The sequence below is a fragment of the Cucurbita pepo genome, chromosome LG07 (assembly GCF_002806865.2).
Source record: "Cucurbita pepo subsp. pepo cultivar mu-cu-16 chromosome LG07, ASM280686v2, whole genome shotgun sequence".
Lineage (NCBI taxonomy): Eukaryota > Viridiplantae > Streptophyta > Magnoliopsida > Cucurbitales > Cucurbitaceae > Cucurbita > Cucurbita pepo.
In genome coordinates, this window is record NC_036644.1 from 5312635 (window position 1) to 5337923 (window position 25289).

Sequence of the window (25289 nt, forward strand, 5' to 3'; positions counted from 1 at the left end):
ATGCGCACAGGTGCGAAAGCACACAGATGAGGGTGTTCATGAGGCGCATGACACTATGGGGTTCCGCTGACCTCCGGACGTCGCTACAGATTAGCTTGACCAGAGGGTCCAGGGGGTGTGCGAGCGCCCTGGGGACTCACACTCGCACGTGTGAGTCGTGTGTAGGGAAGTACTACACATCCAATTTGTCCGAGACTGGAGGCCACCCCTAAGATGATTAGAGATAGGTCCCTAAATCATGATTGCATGTGTTTGCATTTGCATGGCCCCTATAGTGGGGCCACTTACTGAGTATTCTTTGAAATACTCAGGCCGTGTGCCACATCATTTTTCAGGTAAAGGCAAGGCGCACTTGTACGGAGGACGGCGGCATCGCGAGCAGAGACTGTGGCACGTGCATAGGGTAGATTCATATTTAAATTTCTAGTCTTAAGTTAGAATAGGTTGTTTTGCATTTCATTGTTTTAAATTATTTTGTATTTGTTTTTGTTTTCTCTAAATTTCAGTATTTCATATTTAAACACGTAAGACCATGGCTGTGTTTTCCAGAGAAGAAGTTGTTTTAAACGTTTTTTTTTTGAAGTTTACGTTATCAACTATGTTCATGTAAGAGTTATATTTCCGCATTATAGATGAGCATGAGACGTTAGTAGCGACTCTGAGTATGTGGAAATTTGGGGTCGTTACATAGTATGATTCATGAACATGTTGTATCATGGGAGACCAAGGGGTTTCTTGGGTTCTAAGTTTGAGGACCTCGGTCTATGAGTGGTACCTATCAATCTTCTTGTCTTAGTGGTTATAGGGCTTGTGTTGCTCTTTTTCTTGGTTCTTGTCCTTAGAGCATGTTATCAGTTTCATAGGTTCTTAAGTTAAGAGCATTTCATGATAACATGCATGAGTGATTCAAAGTATCATAAGGTTAGAATATGTTCCTTGAAAAATCTAGAAAGATCATGAATCTTGTTAAGGGGTCGTTAGGGACAGTTTTGTCATTTTTCTTAAGCCTTAACCTATAAGGCTAACTTAGTTTAGGTTCTATAATTGATCCAAACTTCTTCAAAATCTTACGTAAACCTTCTTGTTCTTATATATAGGTCTTACTTAAAATCGTAGGTCATTAGAAGGGTTTTTGGACCTTGAAACATCTTTAAATTCAAAAGGAATTTTAGTCATTTACTACCCTAAACTTATTTCGAGCCTCAAACATGATCCAATGGTCCTAAGGAAATGTTGACGTTCAGGACCTCCATTATGAGCTTCCAGTAAGAAGGGGTCCAACTTGATGAAGAGTTGAGGCTAAATCTGGTTTGCGTTGGCATGGTCGGTTCAATTTTTTTTTTTTTTTTTTTAAAATGGAATAAGACTCCTGACTCGTTGTGAGGTCGCCCTGAAAAATGGTTCTCTCTAACTCAATAAAGAGCATTTCTCCCCTCGATTTATTCAAGTGCATATTTTCATACAAATTTTGAGAAGTGGATGTATGTATAAAACTTCCACACTAAATCATTAGACATTTTGAAGGAAAGAGGATGGATACATAACAACTCCCCATTGAATCCTGAATTTTGAATTCAAGTAATCTTTTCACATAAATTTCTAGAAGTGGATGTATACATAAACAGTAAATTAGTAAACATTCAAAAGAAAGAAGATGTATGCATAAAAACTCCCACGTTAAATCAGTAGACATTTAAAGGAAAAAGAATGTATGCCGTAGTAAATCAATACACCTTAAAGAATGCCAGACATATTCTTGGTCTCAAGAAAAATTTGATATCTATGGTTAGTTGGATAGCATAATCGACACTGGTTCACTCCCATTTATGTCAGATTCTCATGGTAGGCCGCGACTACTCTAATCCTTTATTTGTTAAAAAAAAATTTAAATGTGTTGGAGGAGAGATTTTAGTTATTTACTTGACAAAATTACATATTATTACTTTTTATTATTATTTTTTATTTTAAGAAAATTAATTAAAGCTTTGCATTTTTCAATTGGGTTGGAAATTGAATTATATTAATTATAATTTAAATTTTAAACCTAAAAATAAAATAATAAATATAATTAAAGCTTTCCATTTTTGCTGATGTGTAGTTGAAGAGGAGAACAAAACACCGGTTATAAAAGGGTTTACGGGGAACGAAAAGTCTAAAGAGGACAATATCTGCCACGAGTGTATCTAGGCCGTTATATAAAAATACACTTTTATCATCTCTTTCCCATTGCCAAAGTTATTTAATAAAAACCATCATAAATGAAAAAAACAAGGGGTGGAATTAAAAATAAAGAAATGGGGTGGTGGGTGGAACGACAAAACAAAAAAACAATAATAAATTAAAGAAAAAAAGATAAGTATTGCCCCCACAGTTTTCTCGCACTATGATTCACCGTAAACCTAATATTATACCCTTAAATTTTGTCTTCATTTTCTATTTTCATTATGATTTAATTATATTCAAAAATAAATTTATTCCATTTGTATTTTTGTGCCTATTTAATTTTTAAGAATAAGAAATTGAATATAGAGTTACATTCTAAAGTTGAGTTGGTGCATTTGTTAGACTCGATCTAATTGTTTGTGATAAGATAAAGAATCACTACAAGGGGAGTAAGATTCAAATTACCTTGTTAATCGAATATCTCAAGGCAAGAACATTGTTTGAGATCCGAATCACTCCACAAGCAAGATCGATCATATCTAGCTTAAATGATTCTTGTTGATCAAATATCTCGATACAAGAACACTTGTTTGAGATTCGAATCACTCCACAAGCAAGATTGATCATGTCGAGCTTAAATGATTTTACATGCAACCTAGACTACATAGAATTGCAAAGAAATTTACCCATTGGCTAAAGAATGAGCATTTGAGATAGCTTTATATCTCAAAATGAAACTATTAAAGGCATCCCAAGAGGGGTAACATTCATACTTAAGGACTATAATTAACCATTATGTTATTGTAAAAATAAAAAGTCTTAAAATACATGAATGAAATACAATAACTCTAAATTGTAATCCACCTAAAATTTATAACATGAAACCTCATTTTTCTTCAATATGGTATGAATTGAAATATCTTTCGATAATTTCAACAATATTTTCTTCAGATCTTCATTGAAATAGTATATTATATGATTAATGTCTCTGGTTCCATATCAATTTGAATGATAAATTTTTTTAAATAATGAACCTAACTCAGTTCAAATATAAATTGCTTGAGATGGAGTGATTTGGAGTTGATATAACTTTTCATTTATTCAAATCCAATATAATGTTTAAATTGAATTATGGAATTTTTCCAAATTTTGTGATTTATTACTAAAATTAGAATTCTACTAAATTTGTGATTTAATATTAAATTAAGTAAATAAAAATTGTTCATTTTTTTTTTATTTATAAAAAAATTCCCAACTAAAAATAGCCCTGGATTCAAAAGCAATGGAAGATAACGGGAATTTTCGAGAAAAAGCCGCGTGGACCCCACATCAGGAATATAAATTAGACAAACGCGTTTTCAAGATGCGTGTTCAACACGCATCCCTTCATTCCTTCGCTATATAAACTGCATTGATCTCCCCAAATTTCTTCATATCCACAAAATTCTCTCTCAATTCTTTTGGGTTTCGAAGATGATTGAGGTGGTTCTCAACGATCGTCTCGGGAAGAAGGTACGGGTGAAGTGCAACGAGGACGACACGATCGGCGACTTGAAGAAGCTCGTTGCCGCTCAGACCGGAACCAGGGCCGAGAAGATTAGGATCCAGAAGTGGTACAATATCTACAAGGATCACATCACCCTCAAGGATTACGAGATCCATGATGGCATGGGTCTCGAGCTCTATTACAACTGATTCCACGTCGTTGTGAGTTTTTACGCTTTTCTGATTCTTGATGTGTATGATGGTTCGGTGTGTTTCCTTTATGATTCGTCTATTTTTCTTTTGTTGGATGCGATTTCTAGAACGCTTTGTTTAGTTTTTCTTGGATTTTAGGATTCATTGACGTGATTAAGAGGATGCGTATGTTCTTAGAGGTCGTAAGGAATTCAGGTCTACCTCTAAAACGAGCGATCGGATATGAGTTCGATGGGATGTGGTGTAGGGTTGACATCGCAGTAATATGACGGAGGTCTTAAAACGCCATGAGAAGCCCTTGTTTCCTAAGGATCCTGCTTTCTTTCTTTTATTTCTGGTCCATTGGAATATAGAATCAGTTACTAGTTTGAAAATCATAGTATTTCCTCTGATATATGGATGTTTTCTATCTCCGAGGTTTGGAATCCTTTGGAAGACGCGTATTGGGGGGCACTCAGTGCGAGTTTTATATTACTGAACAGGCCTCGACATGTAAATCTTTGTTCTGCTTAGCGAACGCTACACTCAATGTTTTGATGTCTATAACCTGTTATGGAATTAGCTACCCTGTGGATGACGACGTCTCCTAAAGTATCGGTTGTTTCTTTCCAAAGGGAGTTGTTATTTTCAGAAACCTACTTTAATCTTAACCGGATATTTGATTTGCTGTTCTTGATTCATTGTTAATTGATTTCCTTATTGTAGGATGCTTCTTCCTTTTTCCCATCTTCTCCAACTCTTTTAAGTGAGTCAGGAGCTTTTATTTTAAAGTTGATGCTTAGTTGTGTAGACATGCTGCCTTGCCCTATTGTTCCTTTGCTTAGTGGGTGCCAGGATTATGCATTATTTTCCATTCCAAGCAGATCGTACAGTGTTCCCTTCGTCAAAATTTCAGATGAGGAAGGGGATGAGAAGTGTATGTACTCCGTGCCCCATAACATTTGATCGAAAAATGTTTTTGATTGTTTATTGAAGTTAGATCAAAATTATTATCATTGTTTAAATTCATATAACAGCAGACCTGTTTTTATGCTAGGTGTGGCCTTTCCTTTCAAAACTTTAGAACTGCAGTTTTTTTTCACCCTTAACGTTATTTTGTTCCCTGATTTCTTATTCATTTTTATTTTCTTCTGGCCTTAGCATCCTATTGTAGACATCTTTCATTTGTGGGTCATCTGATGGGAGTCGAAGAACAATTTTTTAGGCTCGTGGTTTATCAGTATAGTTGATGGTGCATTGCATGTTATTGAACTGATGAAATTTGAGGAGTAGTATAAAGCTCTTTGGCTGTCAAATCTTATCCCAATGCTGTTCCATGCTATTTTTGGCTCACCAGCATGGGTTTGTTGATTTCAAAAGTGAAGAATTCATGGGGTTTTAGAAGTCTTATGGCATTGCACCTAGAGCATGCCATTGCTCAATAAGATGCATCAGTATCTATCTGCGTCAGCTACTGATCAATCCCAAATTTGTTTCTGGATCAACCATTTTCAAGACTGTTCAAGTTGTTAGTGTTTCTGGATCAACCATTTTCATGACTGTTCAAGTTGGTTTCTAGTGGTATTTACACCATATGTTTGATTATGTTGAACGTGGTCACTAAATTATATGCAGTCTTAGAAAGTGAAGATGTGTAGCTGAGTGTTTGGGAGGGAGGATATTAAATGTTTCATTCAAGTCGTAAGTATGCTGTGCGTGTAAATTAAAATGACTTATTGCTGTTAGATTGGTAGCTAAAAGTTTTCAAGTATTTGAATCCTGATTTCCAACCGCAGCTGAATTAAATTGCTTATCAAGGTTTTCAAATATATAAGATCATTTTTACAATCATCTCTCTAGAATAATTGGTTTTTTGAGTAACCCATAGCTTTATCTTTCAAGGGTAACATTAGGCTTCATTATCATTTTTTCCTTATTGCTCATGAAGTCATACGGGCCATCACTGATCTTTCAATTCACTTTTGATTCAATCGTATTAAGATTTATTAGCAATATTCCTTCATATATGTCTTGGTGAATCTTCCATCTCTTCGTTCATGGCTCCTCCGAGTCCGCATCAATGTGTTTAAATATTTCTGTTTTTTTTTTTCTTTTTTTAAAATATAAACTATGGAGTTTACTCCTTCATCTTCAGAGCTACTGTTCAAGATGTGACTGGCAGAACATACCACAAAGCTAATGATGTATTTCTCACACACAAAAACTAATCTATTTCAAAATTTGGATAATGTCGTCTCTTCCACTTCCCCTTCGATTTTCTCCCGTTCCTGAAATCATGACTTATTTTCAAAAGTTTGTAACTCTACCAGAAGCTCTAGTAGAATCAGAATATGACAATCAAAAAATGAGTGAGGAAGTAATTCCAAATGTCTCTCTTCCTTTATATATGTTTTTCATTAACTAATCATCAATCTTTAAGTGAATGATTTTAGTACCTGGAAAATTATTGTCTTATCATTTGTTCATTCTTTTCCCACCCACTTTTTTAAAAATGAAATTCACAATGAAATTCCATTTGTGAGACACAACTTTCACCTCATTCAACCCAGTCTTTAGCTTATCAAGTGTGGAAATTTCCTTGAAATCCTTCTCCCCAAACTGATAATCACCAAAGTTTCTCACCAATGCTTAAAATGGATTTTATAGTTGAAAATATAACGTGTTCATGGATTTTTTTTTGTCACATTTAGCCTCTCTGTATCTTCTGAAATTCCCTTTTAGTTGTTTACTGTTGAGTTGGTTGTTTTAGCTCCTTTAGGCCATAGTTTTTCCACAATTTCTACTAGGTACACTTTTGATGGAGATCCCTGAAGAATATTTATCTTAGGCCTGAGCTTTTGTCTTAGCTCTATTCCTTGTAACTACTTGCCACAGTCTTGGATTTTCTCCCATCTCCATAAAAGTTTTGAGCTTCAACATTTTAACAGCACTGTGTGATTTTCAAACAAGCTCCATTAGATGGGATGGCATTGAAACTGTTATATTAAGTTACATAATTCCATGCACTCATTTTCATAACATAAATGGTTTATTGGTTCGAGAAGGGTTTATGGATTAAGTACTTACTATTTGATAGCTGACTTGACAAGCCTTTAAGGTTCATTCATGCGTATTTGTAATCCATTTGGAAAGTAATGGGTTTCTTTTCCCTCTTTAGCCTTTAGCCCATTCAAGTTCCCATGGAAATCTTCACTACACAACTTGCTTCTAATATTGATGATTTTCAGAGATATTCTACGCATAAAAACATCATTCTTGTTTTATATTGTCTTGAAGATTCGTTTACTAAGCATAATTATATTTTCTTTTAAAAGTTCAGTGATTTTTCAAGTTCTATTCTTTAATTCGCACATAAATTATACACTTAACTACCAAATTATGGAAGTTAAAGGCCATACAGGCCCACTAACAAATGTGGAAGCTCTTATACCTTTTTGTTTGGCAACAAGTAATTTAAAATCTTTAATATTTGAACTGGTTCTCATCATTCTTGTAATGTCTTTAACTTTTATGTTGTGAGGTCAGTCGTAGATATATAATAATAGATTCTAAGGTGTATAGATAGAATATGATTGTTCCTTCTCTTTAGAGTAATTTTGAACATAAAAAAAGTGATTTTAGCAATTCCAAAACTACCTTGTAACTTTCTTTTTGAACTTGAGTTCTCCAAGTTGTAAAATATTTTCTAGAGAAAAGGTAATCATACACATAAGAAACTGTAAGAAACTACCAGTGTTGCTAACATTTGTCTGTTCTTCAGTCAGAGTACCTAAGTAACGTGTTCTGTTAGTGTTTCTTATGTCATTTTGGCTTCGAGAGGACAGTGGGGGTTGATTGTGTAGAAGGATAACGCGTCATTCTAAGTAGTTGAGGGTAATTACTTTTACCATTTTTATTTGAGGAAATCTAAGAGTAATGCTTTTGAGGGCTATATTGAAATTGGATAAAGGAAGCAGTCCAAAATTTTTGAAAGGATAATTGAAGAAGAGCCTAACATTAGTACTATAATTCAATAGGCTTTGTATAGGAAGCTTTAAGTTTTGAATGTGAAATGTGAAGGAATTTTAATGAACAACATCCTTTTCTTTTACTAAACTCTCTACACTTGGTATTAAAGTTGTCTCTAGAAGGAGCTATCTGCTTTGCCAAATCCTCAATTATTTAAAATCAATGAAAATCATATTTAAAAATGTAAAAAAAAAAACAAATTAAAAAAAAAAATCTAAATGTAAAAAACANGTATTAAAGTTGATTTTGAATGATTGAAGACATGACTATTTTGAACATCAACAAGGTTATTTTAGCAATTCCAAAACTACCTTGTAACTTCCTTTTTGAACTTGGTTCTCCAAGTTGTCAAATATTTTCTGGGGAAAAAGTTATACCTAAGAAATTTGTAAGAAACTACGTGTGTTGCTGACATTTGTGGATTTGATATCTATCTTCTCAAAGTAACATAAACTTCCTTCCATCTTCCATCTTGAGGCAAAAACATATAGTTTAGGAATTATTGGTGAGGAACATAAATTTTGCTTTTCTCTGTCATCAATTACTAGGCATTCAATAAACCGAGTTATTGTCGGATTTTCAAAATTTGAAGTTCAGAAAATTATTAATTGTGGTTGCTGCCACGGCTATCTCCTCTAAACTCCTTGATCTGTGGTTATACCAACTATCATTGGGAACTTTTCTACAAAACTATCAGTCTATTGTTCTGCCTCCTTGAATAATTTTTTGGTTGAGAATACTCTAGCTACTAGAGATGGAAAACTTTTTCTAAGAACTCATTACTCTTCCATAATTTTATGTTCCCCCACCATGTTGTTGGCTGGAAGGATAAGAGCTGGATATGTGTATGTCTAACTCTTATTAATCTTCAGCCTTTAGAGCTTCTTTTTCTATTAAATCAAGCAAAGGATAGTTTCATTCATAAGTGAATTGAAACTTCTGGAATTTCATAATGAATTTAATGGTGAAAGCTATTTGTGTTTCATAATAGTTTCATTCAGTTTCTCTAATTCCCTTCCCAAGTGTGTTTCAGGAAAAACATGATTAGAGTATTTTTTAATAATAATAGCATGCTTAGAATATGATATTGGAATCCAATTTTTTCCAGTAGTCATTAGATATGTTATTTAACTCTGTTTACAATTTTTTCATCGACTGTGCTCTCTCCTTTTATCTTTTCGGCTTTCTGATGCAAGAAAATTTATGTAATTGATAGTATTGAATTAAGAGGAGAAATAAACCTTGCTTTAGATAAACTTCCATTACCACCTAACTCATGCATCGTCTCCTAGTAGACGATCACTACTTGGAAATGCAAAATCACGTCTTGTGTCCTGTGTGAAGAGGAATAAATCTTATCAATGGGAATTCTCGTCAACCTTTTGAACTTCCATATCATGCATATCTTAAGCCTTCTTTTTTTCTTTCCCTAGTACCATATAACTCAAAAAGAATACATTGCTTCAATTTTCTTGTCAAACGTAACCCATTTTGTTGTGTGTGTGGGGTCCAGAACTCTTCCAGATTTTAAAATATCCTCTTTGATTCCAGTTTTTTGGTAGACAAATCTGTTTCATGATGGTTTGTAGGAAAAGTTTCAATGCTTTGACTATTTTCCCACCACTTTTGAGCTCTGTAGCTATGGATTACTATATGTAAATGAGCTTTCTTTGTTTCTAAGCCATTAAATGCAAGTGTAAAGCGATATAAACCAACAATTCTCCAAGCGATAACCTTCCCTTAATAAAATGAATTTAAGTTAATTATCCAAGCAGTTTCTTTTTGTTTAGTATGCAGAAATACCAACAGTTGAATTTCTTATAGATTATAATCCCATGTCAACCTTCGAAGTCTCTTGAAATGGTACTATTTAGTTTTGTAGATCAAGTTTAAATAGAGTTCTCACCCCAGGCAAGGCAATATCTTTAATTGTTTTCTATCATCTTCATTGATTTGGTTTCTTCTTTTCCTTGGTTTTCGTTCTTCCCGTAGCTACAATAGGTTTAAAATTCCTCTCCACAGGTGAGTTATTCAATGTATTTTTGATTGCTGCCTTCTTTTCCTTGGTTTTCGTTATTCAATGCGTCATTAATATCATGCATTGTTTTCTCACGTAACTAATTCCTTAATGCTTGCCAATTCTTCAGATACCTTTGAATTCCTTCTACATTTCAGTTTTAAATAATCGCTCCTAACTTGTTGAAAATAGCTTTCTCACGTACCTATCTGCCTTCAGTTGAGGTCTTAACTTCTATTAGTATTTTTGCTTATATTTTTGGACGGTTCAATTGAAAATAGCTTTCTCACGTACTTATCTGCCTTCACTTTTAATTTCTGGTCTTCTTGCTTTTCTCCTGATCTTTTTGTTTCCTTACCTCAATCTTCTTTGGAACTTTCACTTTTAACTTGTTAAAGCAAATTATAGAAAAATGCTTACATATCTCGATTTTTCATCATCAGTTCGTTCTTCTAACTACAGAGCTTTCATGCTAGGTTTTCCAACTTCCAACTACTACCCCATTTTGTTGAAGGATTTCTCTTCTTCATTGTAGGAAGACTTTCCCTTTATATATAAACGTTTTATTTCCAGCTTCAGAGCATGCATTATTTAATCGAAGAATGATAATTATTCTTCGTTTGGATAATTTGTGAGCCACATATTCTTCTTCATTTGGATGATCAATTTGGATGAAAGTACGAGAACTTTCCACAACTTAAATAGAAGCTTCTAAACAATCGACCTTCCCCCTTTGTTTATTGCGTATGAGATTTCCTCTGTTAGTGTGCTACTCTTGCCCCCCAGTTTTTAAATTTGAGACCGAGCCCTGATACATTTGACCAACCTTTCTTTTTTTTATAGATTTTTGATCTTTCAGTGAAATCCCTTCAATTTATGCCCTTCATATGTATATTCTTATTGAAGTTTTTCAATATTATATATCAACCATTATGAAGTTTTAATCTGGTCACTTCATTAGTGCTTTCTCAATTCAAACCAACAAATTACTTCATCCTTGACTTATTTCCAATTCCGCTTCTAATACTATTTTCCATCACTGGGTGCACAAAGATTTTAAACAGTCAGGGAAGACACTTCCCAATTATTGGCATATGCTTTTGTTTCAAATACTTTTGAGGTATTTTTATTTATACTTGGTACCACCCAAATCCGTCCTTCCATTGTATGAATGATGACTAGTGTTCGAACTTGCAAGTAGGATCATTCTGACTGATGAATAATCTTGGGAGAGCTAAGAGAACTAGTAGGAAACCCACTTGTCTGTTCTTCTTTAATCAGAGTACGTAATTAACGTGTTCCGTTGGTGTTTCCTGTGTCGGTTTGGCTTCGAGAAGATAGTGGGGTTGATTGTATAAGAGGATAACATGTCCATATCAGTTTGGCTTCCTGTGTCAGTTTGTCAGTTTGGCTTCTAAGTAGTTGAGGAAAATCACTCTTACCCTTTTTATTTGAGGAATTTTATGAAGGAGAGCCTAACATTAGTACTGTAATTCAGTACACTTTGTACAGGAAGCTTCAAGTCTAGAATGTGAATGCGAGCCTATTGACGAGAAAGATTGGAAGAAATAAGAATAGTAACTTCGTAATATATTTTTGTTGGAAAGTATTTGTGAAGGATTTTTAAAGTTCCTTCTAGAGACAACGTTAATACCAAGTGGAGAGACAGAAAACATAGGAGATTAGAAACGGCCTCTAAAATCATAGCTTTCTACGTAGAACTTCAAAGTCCCTGAATCCTAACGTGCTTCTTTCATCAGGAGAAATAACAAATCATATTTAAAATCAATTTTAAGGAATGAAAATCATATTTAAAATGTTCCATATCATAACCGACTAAAGCTTGCCCTTTTAAACAACCTTACGCTTAAGAGTCTAGTATTTGCCCTTTTAAACAACCTTATACTTAAGAGTCTAGTATTTGCCCTTTTAAACAACATTATACTTAAGAGTCTAGTATTTGCCCTTTTAAACAACATTATACTTAAGAGTCTAGTATTTGCCCTTTTAAACAACCTTATGCTTAAGAGTCTAGTATTTCCTGTGGATTTATGAATTATAAACACGAAGGTCTTGTGTTTTTGGCATTAATGGAACTCAATAATGGTATTAAGTCTCTTTAGAGTCATTTTGAACGTAAAAAAAGTGATTTTAGCAATTTCAAAACTACCTTGTAACTTTCTTTTTGAACTTGTAATCTTGTAAAATATTTTCTAGGGAAGAGGTTATTATATACATAAGAAACTTGTAAGAAACTACCCGTGTTGCTTGTGGAAATAGGAGCAAAGAAGTAGGATTTGATTTCTGTCTTCTCAAAGTTAATATTCGACTGTGATTAAACCACCATTTAATATAATCATAGGCTTTTCAATAATTGTCCTGGGACTTTTTAGACTTCTAAGAAGCTTTGTACGCAGATACTGGGGACTACCAATAGGTTCCTAAACTAGGGATATATCGCCAAAAAGACAATTTCCACATTCTTTTGCCCCTTTAATTGATAGTAGACCTCTATTGAAGTAACTCAAGTCTTAGATTTCCTTACCAAGAGGTTTATTTTTGTCATCTTTCAAGATTTTGTGGCATCATAAAGGTTTTCAAAGGGTAACTTCCTTCCATCTTCCATCTTCCATCTTGAGACAAAAACATATCTACTGACAGCACTTTTACCAGAAATACTGACAATTACTAGGATCGGAAAAGAATCACTTTTGGTCAAATCCTCTTAAGGAAATCTCTTTCTTCTCTCTCTCAATCTCCTATTATGAGAAATACTGACATATGGAATATTTGAGATTACTGAGTTGCAAGTTTTTAATTTCCTTCACCATTTCAGTATTAGACTTCGCTTCTTTGTTTTTTCCCATCTGGGTAGCCCAAGAAAGGACAATTTTCACTAACGTAGAGAACTTCAAGACTATTTACAAGAAGACTTTGTAATATCAAATCATTGCTCTCAAATAATAAAATATAGTTTAGGAATTACTGGTGAGGAACATATATTTTGCTTTTCTCTGTCATCAATTACTAGGCATTCAATCAACCACTTACCAATACCTTAGTCAATAATATCTCCTCTAAACTCCTTGATCTGTGGTTATACCATAACTTTTATTCACAACTTTTCTATAAAACCATAAATGTTTCGGTGTCTGTTCCCATGAAATTTATGAACAAAACATTGAACTTGAATAACTTCTGGAATTTCATAATGAAGTCAATGGTGAAAGCTAATATAGTTAGTTTCTTTAATTCCCAATTGTGTTTCAAGAAAAACATGATTAGAATATTCTTTCTAATAAGAGCACGCTTAGAATATGATATTGGAATCCAATTTTTTCCAGTAGTCATTAGAGATGTTAATTAAACTTTGTTTAATTTTTTTTCATCGACTCTGCTCTTTCCTTATATTTTGTTTTAAAAAGATTTTCTGCTTTCTGGTGCAAGAAAATTTATGCAAGAACCTTACTGCTTTCTGGATAAAACGTTACTTTCCTTCGGTCTCTTTACTTAGACTTATCTATTATTTGATTGACTAATCCTTTATATTATTGCTTTATAGTATTGAATTAAGAGGAGAAATACACCTTGCTCTAGATGAACTTCCATTGCCAATTAACTCATGCATCGTCTCGTAGTAGATTACTTGGAAATGCAAAATCACGTCTTGTGTCCTGTGTGAAGTGGAATAACTCTAATCATTGTGAATTCTCGTCAACCTTTTGAACTGTCATATCATGCATATCCTAAGCCTTTTTTTTTTCCTTAGTACCATTGCTCAATTTTCTTGTCAAACCTAACCCATTTCGTTGCCTATGGGGTCCAGAACTCTTCCAGATTTTAAAATATCCTCTTTGATTCCATTCAAATCTGTTTCATTATGGTTTGTAGGAAAAGTTTCAATGCTTTGATCATGGTTTACTATATATAAGCGAGCTTCATTGATTTGAAGTGGCTCTTGATACTTCAGAAGTCCTATCTTTGATGCATAAAGACCCATTCATTAGAAACGAAGAAATTATGTCCAGCAAAAAATTCAAGTGCAAGCTATAAGGGATTTAATTTAATTCTCTAAGCAATTTCTTTTTGTTTAGAATTCCGAAATACCAGCAATTGAACTTCTTATAGATTATAATCCCATGTCAACCTTCTGAAGTCGTCTCTTGAAATGGTACTATTTTGTTTTGTAATTACCTTTTTGAAGATTATTCTTTTACTGGAGTCCAAGATCAACTTCACCCAAGCAAGACAATATCTTTGATTGATTTGGTTTCTTTCTTTCCTTAGTTTTCTTTCTTCCTTCAACGGAGTTTTCACTTCTACGATAGGTTTTCCTTAGTGTTTTAATATTCCTCATTCAATGTATATTTGATCGCTGCCTGATTCTCTTTCGCATAAAATTTTCTAACATTTTTCTTCAATATTTCCAACTAAGAATCGCTGCATTTTGAAGACATTAGTGTCAATATATCATCCATTTCAGTTTTAAATAATCGCTCTCAACTCAGTTGAAAATAGCTTTCTCACATACCTATCTGCCTTCAGTTGAGGTCTTAGCTTCTCTTAGTATTTTTGGATGGTTTCTTACCTTCGTCAACGAAATAATGCTTCCTTTCTTTGAGCTTTTTGCATGTTCTAAGCGGAAATCTTCTTGCTTTTCTCATTGATCTTTTTATTTTCTTACCTCATAAGAACTTTCTACGACTTGAATAGAAGCTTCTAAACATTCGACCTTCCCCCATTGTTTATTGCGTATTAGATTTCCTCTGTTAGTGTGGTACTCTTGATGAATAATATAACTTCTTCCATTTTAATAGTTATTATAATCTTTTATTTTAGACCATATCTAATATTTTTCAATCAATAATATTAAAAAAAAAAAGACAATTATATTCTTTAATTTTTATTTTAAAAANCAACCTTTATGCATAGATTTTCTATCTTTCGAGTGAAATCCCTTCAATTTATGCCTTTCATATCTGTATTCTTATTGAAGTTTTTCAATATTATATATCAACCATTATGAAGTTTTAATCTGGTCACTTCATCAGTGCTTTCTCAATTCAAACCAACAAATTACTTTATCCTTCTTGTATCCATGACTATTTCCAATTCCGCTTCCATTACCATTTTCCATCACTGGGAGTACAAAGATTTTAAACAGTCGGGGAAAAGATACTTCCCAATTGAAAAGAAAAAAGGAAGTCGGAATAACCACACCAGGTTATGCAAGGGAGATGAGAGAGCTTTGTTGGTTTGTTTGGCAAATCAGTTCGTTTCTCTTCAAATCGTTTTTTTTTTTTTTTTTTTTTTTTTTTTTTTTTTTTTNTGATTGTTATTATGTTCTCTTGGCAAAGAATGATTGTAACCTGGTATTTGATCTGATAGTGGAAGCTTTTCAAAGTTATCCCGTGGTTTTTCCCTCTCGCATTGAGGGGATTTCCACGTAAATCATGGTGTCTATACTTTGCTTGCTTGTTTTTAGTTTTCTTCTGTGTTTTTTTGGAGGGAAATTCCTTACTTGAGTTATTACTATACTGAACTTTTCATTCGTCAGCCAAGGATTGTGATTGATGTTTCAGAGATGGCATCTTTATTTCAAAGATGGAATAAGATAGGTGTATTGGTGAGATATATAACCCTTTTATATAGGAGAGAAGCCAATACAAGAAAGAACATAAGAATAAGAATAGGAATAAAACTCTGAATGAATACACATAATTAGCGCATTAATATTATATTTTCTTCGATTAACAAAGATAACTTTCCTGGATTCTGTAAAATAGAATTATAGGATGCACTTTAGTGTTCCTAGGTCCTTGATTTGGATTCACTTAGAAGTTTTTTCTTTAGAGTGATCAATTCTACTTTATTATCACCTGAAAGAATAATGTCATCCCTACATAAACAATCAAAATCATAAGAAGAGATATTTTCTTGCCTAGTTTGTTCCTCGCTCCTTAGTAAGATACGAAGAGCTATTATCAAGGAAAATTTTGAATATATTTAAATGTGGAAGACACATTAGCATTTTCTTTCAGAACATCAATCCCTAAAATGAATCTACGATAACCTTCCTAGGATTTCTACTTGAGTAAAAACAAGTATCTGATGAAATATCATGCCCATGCTTAGGAAGCATTGCTAACAAACAAGTATCTGATGTTATGCAATGAATGAAATGTTTCTAACAGAACAATGCAGAAATCAACACTCTGCAGAGGAGTAGTGTCCCTCAAGAGAAAAGAATTGGGAAGTTTTATGACAGAAAACACGTGAGTGAATGGAATGCCTTCTAGAAGCTAGAGGCTCCACGTATGGTAGAAAGCTTGCTTGCACAACACTCCTCACTCTTGGGAGGTTGAGAAACTTTAGCCTACACATACCAAGTATGTTTTAACTTTAACGTCTTACCTATTATTTAGGCACAAGACTCTCCTTTACTATTCCTTTACTATTCCTTTTCAATCTTAAGAGTTTCTCCTCCCTACATCAAATGCTGCAAACGCCTAGCTTGCTCCCAAGAGCTTGAAATGTTTTAACTCTAAAAGTGTATTGTTATTTGCTTCTTTGTGTTATTTATCAAAATATTTGTTATTTGCTCCTTTGTGTTGCATTCTTCCTTTTACATCTCTGGATTCAATGACATAGCTATGTTTTGCTTTTTTTTTTTTGACCACCATGAAGAATACTTTTTGCCAAGATTGAAATAATACCTAGAGGTGCTCTTCATATCATTCAATAGCCCAGCCTAATCACTATCTGAATAACTTTGCAACTGAACCGCTGTCCATTCTAGATGCCTTAGAACCAACCCCCATTGCAACAACCATATGGCTCTTGCACAATGAAGAAATTTGGATAACACCTACAGTGTACATGATCTCAACCCTAATGGATGTGATGTGCATGAGGCTTCCCACTAGGCTTTTTTTACGCAATATCATCTTCAAGTTCTCCATAAAAATTACAATTGCATTTGGTCGATCAATTTGCGGTCACAAATTCTTCTTTCACATCTCATAATTGTTCCCTCTTCCTCTATTTCAGAAACTCTAAGATGAATGCATCAAAAAGTTCACACATGTTAGATAAGTTAAAATCCCTAGTGAATCCTTAGACAAGTTTATACTGGGCATAATTTTCACTTGATCATAACCTGATTATTGAAAACATTTACAATTTCCATTATCTACAAACATGCTTTTTATGTGATTGCAGTTCACTTTACATCCATTAGAGAGATTGGTGTCTTAAGTTTTTTACTCGGTAGGGCTTCACTTTCTGACCATTTACCTTTAAGATATTTGCTTTGCCATCTTGCAAATCTATTAGCCTATATCAAAACGAGAGTTTTAATCTTTTTAATATCTAGAAAGCTTTGTGCTCAAGCTCAAGTGGCAGATGGCATGCTTTTCCAAAAATTATCTGGTGCCTTCAATGTTGTTTGATGTGTTCTTACTGTATCATCCAATCCTAGGACCAATCCTCTTATTAAGGATCCATATGTATCCACAATTGAAAATTCGTTAATCCTATATTGGCCGTACCTTGTATGGTATATGAAGACATAGAAATACACATGGCATTGTCTTAGATTCTGATAGATGATATTAATTTAATTCAATGCTGTCCCTATTCAATTTAGAAATGAATCAATAAAATATTCTGAATAATTTCAAATAACTTGAAAGTACCCCATACATTGAAAATTTCAACCTTGAGCATGAAACTTGCATCGTATCATGGCTGAAAGGTTTTATATTCTTTGATAGGTTTTATATTCTTTGATATCAATTGACATTGTTTGGCAAATAAGTGTGCGATCTAAACAAGGCCAGGATGAAATTTCCACGTTAGAGTACTTTCTTTGCAGCTATTTTTGTACCTACAAAATATCTTCCACATAGAGCCATTTGACAAGCATTTAGGATTTTTACCATGTCCTCCTCAACTACACATCTTAATATTTGATCTAGACCTAGCTTATTTAACTGTGGTTCATCCCAACTGTTGTGCAGTTGTACCAGGTGGTGTGAGTCCACTAACTAGATAATTGGCAATATGTGCATACCCGAATGCTATGCTACCTGTACTGCTACTTCTTTCATTTCTTGTTCAAATCATGACATGTGATCGACCACTTGATTCACTTTTCTTTTTTTATATTAAATTTCTTGTTCCAATTCTTAGAGAAGGAGAATCTATCAAAGACAAAGACTATTGCTTTGGTGTTAGAAGACCTAAATTTATCAAAGACAATCGCTTTGGTGTTAGAAGACCTAAATTTATCAAAGACAAAGACTCTTGCTAGGAGTTTTCTCTAACATGAGTAATTTACTTGTTCATCATTCACGACCTTGGTGGGATATTTAGATTAGATATAGGATCTTATATTGTGCCAAGATTGCTCCAACTGCCAAGTCACTTGCATTGCACCAGCTCAAATGATTGACTCCAGTTAGGAACTATCATGATTGATGTCGTGCTCAATCTTTTTTTTTTTTCTTTTTTTTTTCTTTTTGTATCTTCCAAAAACTATCATCAGTCCAGTTTCTAACAATCTGCATAAGAGTTTAGATATATATGAGATATCCTTGATGAATCATCTATAATATTATTCATGTCCTAGGAAAATTGGAATTTCCTGTCCTGTTAAGTTTTGAAATTTGTTGTATTTTTCCTTATCCACCTCGATTTCTTTCCTTGAGATTATGTGTCCTAGTATAATGCTTTTGTGTACCAATTCAACGACACTTCTCCCCGTTGTCCTAGTATATTGCATTTCTGCACACTGTTTGAATATTTTCCAAAATACTGAGAAATTATCCATAAAAATATCTGTAATTATCTCCACCATATATGAGAAAAAAAAAACAATTGTACACTTTTGGAATGTTTTCAGAGCATTACAAAATTCAAATGACATCCTTCTAAATAGGTAAACGTCATCTCTTCATTGTCTTCTGGTGCTATGGTTGTTTGATTGTAATATGAATATCCATCCAGAAAATTGTAGTACTTCCTTACTAATCAATCCAACACTTGGTAATAGAAAGAATTTTTTGAACCTTTATCTAGGCAGAAGTAGTTGCTTTTATCTAGACTATCTACCCTGTAATTGTTCTTGTTAAGTTGCTTTTATGCATGCATATAAGGGCTAATTCAATGTATATTTCTATAGTCCGTCCTATTGTCATCCCATGCTTTGAGTGGACTTGCAGTTATGAAAATTCATCTTCGGAAGTAAGGTGAGCTGAAATAATTACGGACAGAGTCTCACCTTTTCCTAAAACATATTTTAGGTGGAATGTAAGTAGTTCTAGTTCTAGTTTGGGTGGTTTAATCACTAGTGGTTGTATTGACAAGTCTTCTTCAATCCTCTAAAAAATGTGTTCTCGCCTGTATTCTCTTGCTGATTACATTCTTCTTCAAAGTTCTCACGTTCACGATTTTCTACTCAAGTTATAGGCCAAAAATTTCAATTCTTGAACGTTCCTCCATTTCTCTAGGGTATTACAATGTGTTGATGACATTGAATGTGATTTGTTTGATAATTCACACACGTTGTCAACTCACATTTATGGATATCAAGTTATTGCTCTCCCTATGGTCAAACAGGGTCTTCCTCGAATGATGGATACCTTTCTATCTGCCTTGCAATCTAGGATAATAAATCTAATCGTGAAGACAAATTTGTCCAGGACATCTTCTATCTTTCTTGCGAGCTTGCTATGGACTTTTCTTCTAATTGCAATGTTATTTTGGGTCTAGCTCATCCGTTTCTTAGTTGCTTGAGAGCTGTCAGAGGAATCAAGTTGACGTTGCTCCAGAGTTGCATAGTGCTCTGTCAACATATTTTCCTCCTATTATGGAAGAGATCGTAAAACTTTTTGGGTCATGCAGTTCAAGTAGCATCTTGCTTTTCAATAGGCCATTGTAGTTATTTGGAAGTTCCACAATTTCACCTTTTCTTTGCAAGGATGTCCTTTAAGAACATTGAAGTGCTTCTTCCTACTGGATGTTGATATGAAACTGTTTTGAGTATGTTAACAAATTGGTTGGATTTCTCGTTTTGGTTCTTTCCTTAAATCTTTGGAAAAATGGAGTATGTGGTCTGACACCCTAATCAAGATTTTTTAGTTTCTTTGTAGGCGTAACCTTTTTCTCTTGCTGTAGGTGCTTTGTGAACTCATCTTTTGCTGCATCAACTACAATTTTTTTTTTTTTTTTTTCAATTGAAACTCCATGTTGATTCTTAGGGTTCATTGTGGATACTTGCTTGCATGTTCTTTTATCAGACTTTTCTTTCTTTTTTTCCTTCCATTTTCTCTTCATCTTGTTTCCATGAATCCTTTGAAGTCTAGTCCTAAGAGTGATTGCCCTGCAATGTTCCTATGTTTCTCGTTGATGGTTTTTCTGGCAATGATCCTTGTTATATCATATCGATGATGTTGTTGCTTGACTTTGGATTATCACATCATTTTTAACCATAAAACTCCTTGTTATATCATATCGATTGATTTACGAGTCAATCTGTTATAGAAGTACTGGATCAGGTTATTAGCGGGCAAGCTGTGAGATTCACTCTTTTTCACTAGTTTCTTAAATATTTGGTTCTAAGATCCCTATATGCAAGTTATGATACATTGCTGCTGCATAGTCATTAAAAACAGTGTCTACAGTCAGATATAAGACTCTACATTTAAATTTTGAATAATCGCTCTCAACTTGTTGAAAATAGCTTTCTCACGTACCTATCTGCCGTCAGTTGAGGTCTCAACTTCTATTAGTATTTTTGCTTCTATTTTTGGACGGTTCAATTGAAAATAACTTTCTCACATACCTATCTGCCTTCACTTTTAATTTCTGGTCTTCTTGCTTTTCTTCTTGATCTTGTTATTTCCTTACCTCAATCTTCTTTGGAGCTTTCACCTTTAACTTGTTAACAATTAGAAGTATCCACGAGCAAAATATAGCAAAATGCTTACATATCTCGATTTTTCATCATCAGTTCGTTCTTCTAACTACAGAGCTTCCAGGCTAGTTTTTCCAACTTCCAACTACTACCACATTTTGTTGAAGGATTTCTCTTTTTCATTGTAGGAAGACTTCTCCTTTATATATAAACCTTTTATTTCCAGCTTCAGACCATGCATTATTTAATCGAAGAATGATCTATTATTCTTCATTTTGATGATTTGTGAGCCACATTTTTCTTCATTTGGATGATTAATTTGGATGAAAGTATGAGAACTTTCCACGACTTAAATAGAAGCTTCTAAACAATCGACCTTCCCCGTGTTTATTGCGTATGAGATTTCCTCTGTTAGTGTGCTACTCTTGCCCCCCAGTTTTTAAATTTGAGACCGAGCCCTGATACATTTGACCAACCTTTCTTTTTGCATAGATTTTCGATCTTTTGAGTGAAATCCGTTCAATTTATGCCCTTCATATGTATATTCTTATTGAAGTTTTTCAATATTATATATCAACCATTATGAAGTTTTAATCTGGTCACTTCATTAGTGCTTTCTCGATTCAAACCAACAAATTACTTTATCCATGACTTATTTCCAATTCCGCTTCCAATACTATTTTTCATCACTGGGAGTACAAAGATTTTAAACAGTCAGGGAAGACACTTCCCAATTGTTGCCATTTGCTTTTGTTTCATATACTTTTGAGGTATTTTTATTTGGATACTTAGTACCACCCAAATCCGTCCTTCCATTGTATGAATGAGGACTAGGGTAGAGTCTGTGACGCCAAAAAGAAAAAGGAAGACGGAAGAACCACACCAGGTTATGGAAGGGAGATGAGAGAGCTTTGTTGGTTTGTTTGACAAATCAGTTCGTTTCCCTTCAAATATTTTTTTTGTGCAATTTCTCCATGTTTTATTGAGTTCCATATATAGTTAAGGAGTGATAATTGTTATTATATTCTCTTGGGAAAGAATGTATTGTGACCTGGTATTTGATCTGTTAGTGGAAGCTTTTCAAAGTTATCCCGTGGTTTTTCCCTCTCCCATATGGGGGTTTCCACGTAAATCATGGTGTCTGTACTTTTCTTGCTTGCTTGGTTGTGTTTTAAATTTTTTTTCTATGATTTGTTTTTTTGGAGGGAAATTCCTTGAATTAGTATATTTAACTTTAATGGAATAAGATAGGTGTATTGGTAAGATATATAACCCTTTTAGGAGAAAAGCCAATACAAGAAAGAACATAAGAATAAGAATAGGAATAAAACTCTGATTGAATACACATAATTAACTCGTATTAATATTATATTTTCTTCGCTTAGCAAAGATAACTTTCCTGGATTGTGTAAAATAGAATTATAGGATGCACTTTAGTGTTCCTAGGTCCCTACATAAACAATCAAAATCATAAGAAGAGACATTTTTTTGCCTAGTTTGTTCCTCGCTCCTTGTTAGTAAGATAAGAAGAGCTATTATCAAGTATTTAAGTTCCAAATAACAAAAACCATGGAGAGTTTGAATATATTTGACGAACATTATTTGAGAATATCAAGGAAAAATGTGAAAGACACATGGGCATTTTCTTTCAGAATATCAATCCCTAAAATGAATCTAAGGCTCTTCCCAGTATACCATTTACATAATAAACAAAGATGAGAAAATATGACACGATAACCTTCCTAGGATTTCTACTTGAGTGCTTATGTATATATATATACTAGTTTATTAGCTTCAGATTCATTGGAGTGAAGGCCACATTTATTCACAGTAATTCAGTACCACAAAGCGTGATTCTTTTTCATTATCCACCTATTCCTCAAAAAGGTCTTCACAACATCCCTTTAGCTTATTTAAAAATCCTCAAGAATCCCAAACTATTTGAATCGAAAATATGCCATCTCTATTTGTTTGATCTTATTTGGGAATATTTATTGTTCATACCTTATTTCGTTGCTATCTCTAAAAGTCTACATGTGACTAAAATATTTGGAAACTTGAAGAACTAGTCATACCCATGCTTAGGAAGCATTGCTAACAAACAAGTATCTGATGTTATGCAATGAAATGAAATGTTTCTAGCAAAGAAAATAAAGTCATGCCCATGCTTAGGAAGCATTGCTAACAAACAAGTATCTGATGTTATGCAATGAAATGTTTCTAGCAAAGAAAATAAAGACGTCCTATTGCTAACACAACACATGGTGGGAGAGCAAGCCCCTTTTGGATTTTCTCTTAAGCCTTTTATGGTGGTGTGTGCTACTTCCCCAATGCAGAAATCAACACTCTGCAGAGGAGTAGTGTCCTTCCAGAGAGAAGAATTGGGAAGTTTTATGACGGAAAACATGTAGAAAGCTAGAGGCTCCATTTATGGTATTAAGCTTGCTTGCACAACACTCCTCACTCTTGGGAGGTTGAGAAACTTTAGCCTACACATACTAAATATATGTTTTAACTTTAACGTCTTACGTATTATTTAGGCACAAGACTCTCCTTTACTATTTTAGGCTCCACTTTTGTGTTATTTATCAAGATATTTGGTATTTGCTCCTTTGTGTTGTAATGAACCAGCTACATTTCTTTTATCGATGTCCAAGTTTTATTATCGATGATGTTGCTTGACTTTGGATTATCACATCATTTTTAACCATAAAACTCCTTCATTAGACTATTAGAAGAATTTACGCTGATAGTTGTGGTTGCATTTGTTGCCAGTATGTATGGCATAGGTTGTTGATTGTTCAATCATAGTGGAATTTCTTGCTTCGTGTATTGTTGAAGACAATTGCATCATTAATTTTGATGGTCTCATTAGTATAGACCCATTACTTAATACATATGAGCTAAGTTTTTCGAGGTATGAGTCAATCCATCATAGAAGTACTGGATCAGGTTATTAGCGGGCAAGCTATGATATTCACACTTTTTCACTAGTTTCTTAAATGTTCGGTTCTAAGATCCTTATATGCAAGTTAAAAACAGTGTCTAGAGTCAAATATAGGACTCTACATTTAAATTTCTTTCCTAAATTGATCTTATGAAAACATATTACATCTAACCTTTCAAGTATTGGAGTCAATTTAGAGTAAGTAACAAGGAAAATGGGTCGTGCCCAAATGTGGAAATTAATTAGACAAACAGTTCTTCCTTCTTTAGAGATAGGGAACCCATAACCCAAATGAGGTAACAAATATTGCAAATGCCAATAAGAACTAAAATAAGAACTAAAACACGAAATAAAATATAACCAGAAATTAAAAACTAAAAATTAAAAAAAAAAAAAAAATTATAGAACTACGTTATGACTTGATCCTTTTTTGAAAGGTACGTAGGCAGCTTAAAGATAATTCTTTAAGTCCAGTCAACTAACAGTAAATAATCCCCTATCTGTTCCTTTAAGGAAAATATAAATTCTAAAATTGAGAATGTACCATCTAAAATATATGTAGCTACACGAGATCTCTAACAATTTGTTTGACATACAGGGAAAAAGGGTTTTGTAGAGGTGCTCGGGAAAAAAATCAAAGAAATGTTTTTTTTTCCTTCTTTTTTCCTAGTTCATTCATAAAAGGTAGGTTGATATGATTAGATCACGAAAAAATGTTAGAGCTACTAGGTATCAAATAGAGTTTGGGTGAACCAATGTGGAAGCTTGTGGGCATATGATTGGGGTAGAATATTCATCCTGAGATATATATACTTGATTTAAAACCATGTTTGGTGAGCGAGTGAGGTTTCTTAGTTAAAACCAGGTGAGGTTTCTTAGTTAAAACCAGGTGAGGTTTCTTAGTTAAAACCAGGTGAGGTTTCTTAGTTAAAACCAGGTCATAGAGGACAGCTTATGAAAAACACAGCTTATCACAGGTGACATAATGATTCTTTTTACAATGAATTTGTAAAGCATTCACAAACAGTAGGATCATCCGATAAGGAAACGGAAAAAGTAGGATCATAATCGACTCATACCTCCCAGCCCTGTCTCCAGGATCTCATTCAATAGATCCAACCAATAAGGAAACGGAAAAAGTAGGATCATCCAATAAGGAAACGGAAAAAGTAGGATCATCCAAATATGTAATATAAATGGAAAGAAAAAATAGAAGTAATTTCCTCTTGGACATTTTTCCAAACATCTTACTTCGCACCCTTGTTTCTTGAGCATAAGGGTGAACTCCATCTTATGGTTCTCTTGATGTCTGCCATTATCATAAAGGTTATACAAGCTAAAAATCCAGTATATATCAACTAAATAAGAAAATGACAATGATTATATAAAAGAAATATTAGAGATCCAAATAATCCTGATTAAATTCTTTATTGACACATCAGAAATATTAGAGTTAGTATTGTACACATCAGAAAAATTCTTTATTGACTTCATAACTGATATAGCAAACTTATTGCTAAATTTTTATTTAACGAGAT

At 33.6% G+C, this 25289-nt stretch overlaps 1 protein-coding gene across 6 annotated transcripts; it reads left to right on the forward strand.

Annotated features, from left to right (window-relative positions):
• Positions 1-3577: 3577 nt before the first annotated feature.
• On the forward strand, positions 3578-24077 carry LOC111798512 (ubiquitin-like protein 5). 6 transcript variants are annotated; one of them, XR_002815709.1, is made up of 3 exons: positions 3578-3870; positions 4000-4777; positions 5002-5691. XR_002815709.1 is itself a non-coding variant. In XM_023681711.1 (2 exons), exon 1 carries the CDS (start codon positions 3637-3639, stop codon positions 3856-3858), a length of 222 nt encoding a protein of 73 aa, XP_023537479.1. In that variant the 5' UTR covers positions 3580-3636; the 3' UTR covers positions 3859-3870; positions 5002-5994. The 6 variants fall into 6 exon arrangements, 3 of the variants coding, with proteins under 3 accessions (XP_023537479.1, XP_023537480.1, XP_023537481.1); XR_002815710.1 differs by having other exon boundaries at positions 3581-3870; positions 3983-4777; XR_002815711.1 differs by adding an exon at positions 19841-19852 and having other exon boundaries at positions 3862-4777; positions 5002-6581.
• The last annotated feature ends 1212 nt before the right edge of the window (positions 24078-25289 follow it).

What these genes read in the sequence shown, in the direction of transcription:
- LOC111798512 (XM_023681711.1), top strand. Translation starts at nt 3,637, where the DNA reads ATGATTGAGGTGGTTCTCAACGATCGTCTCGGGAAGAAGGTACGGGTG.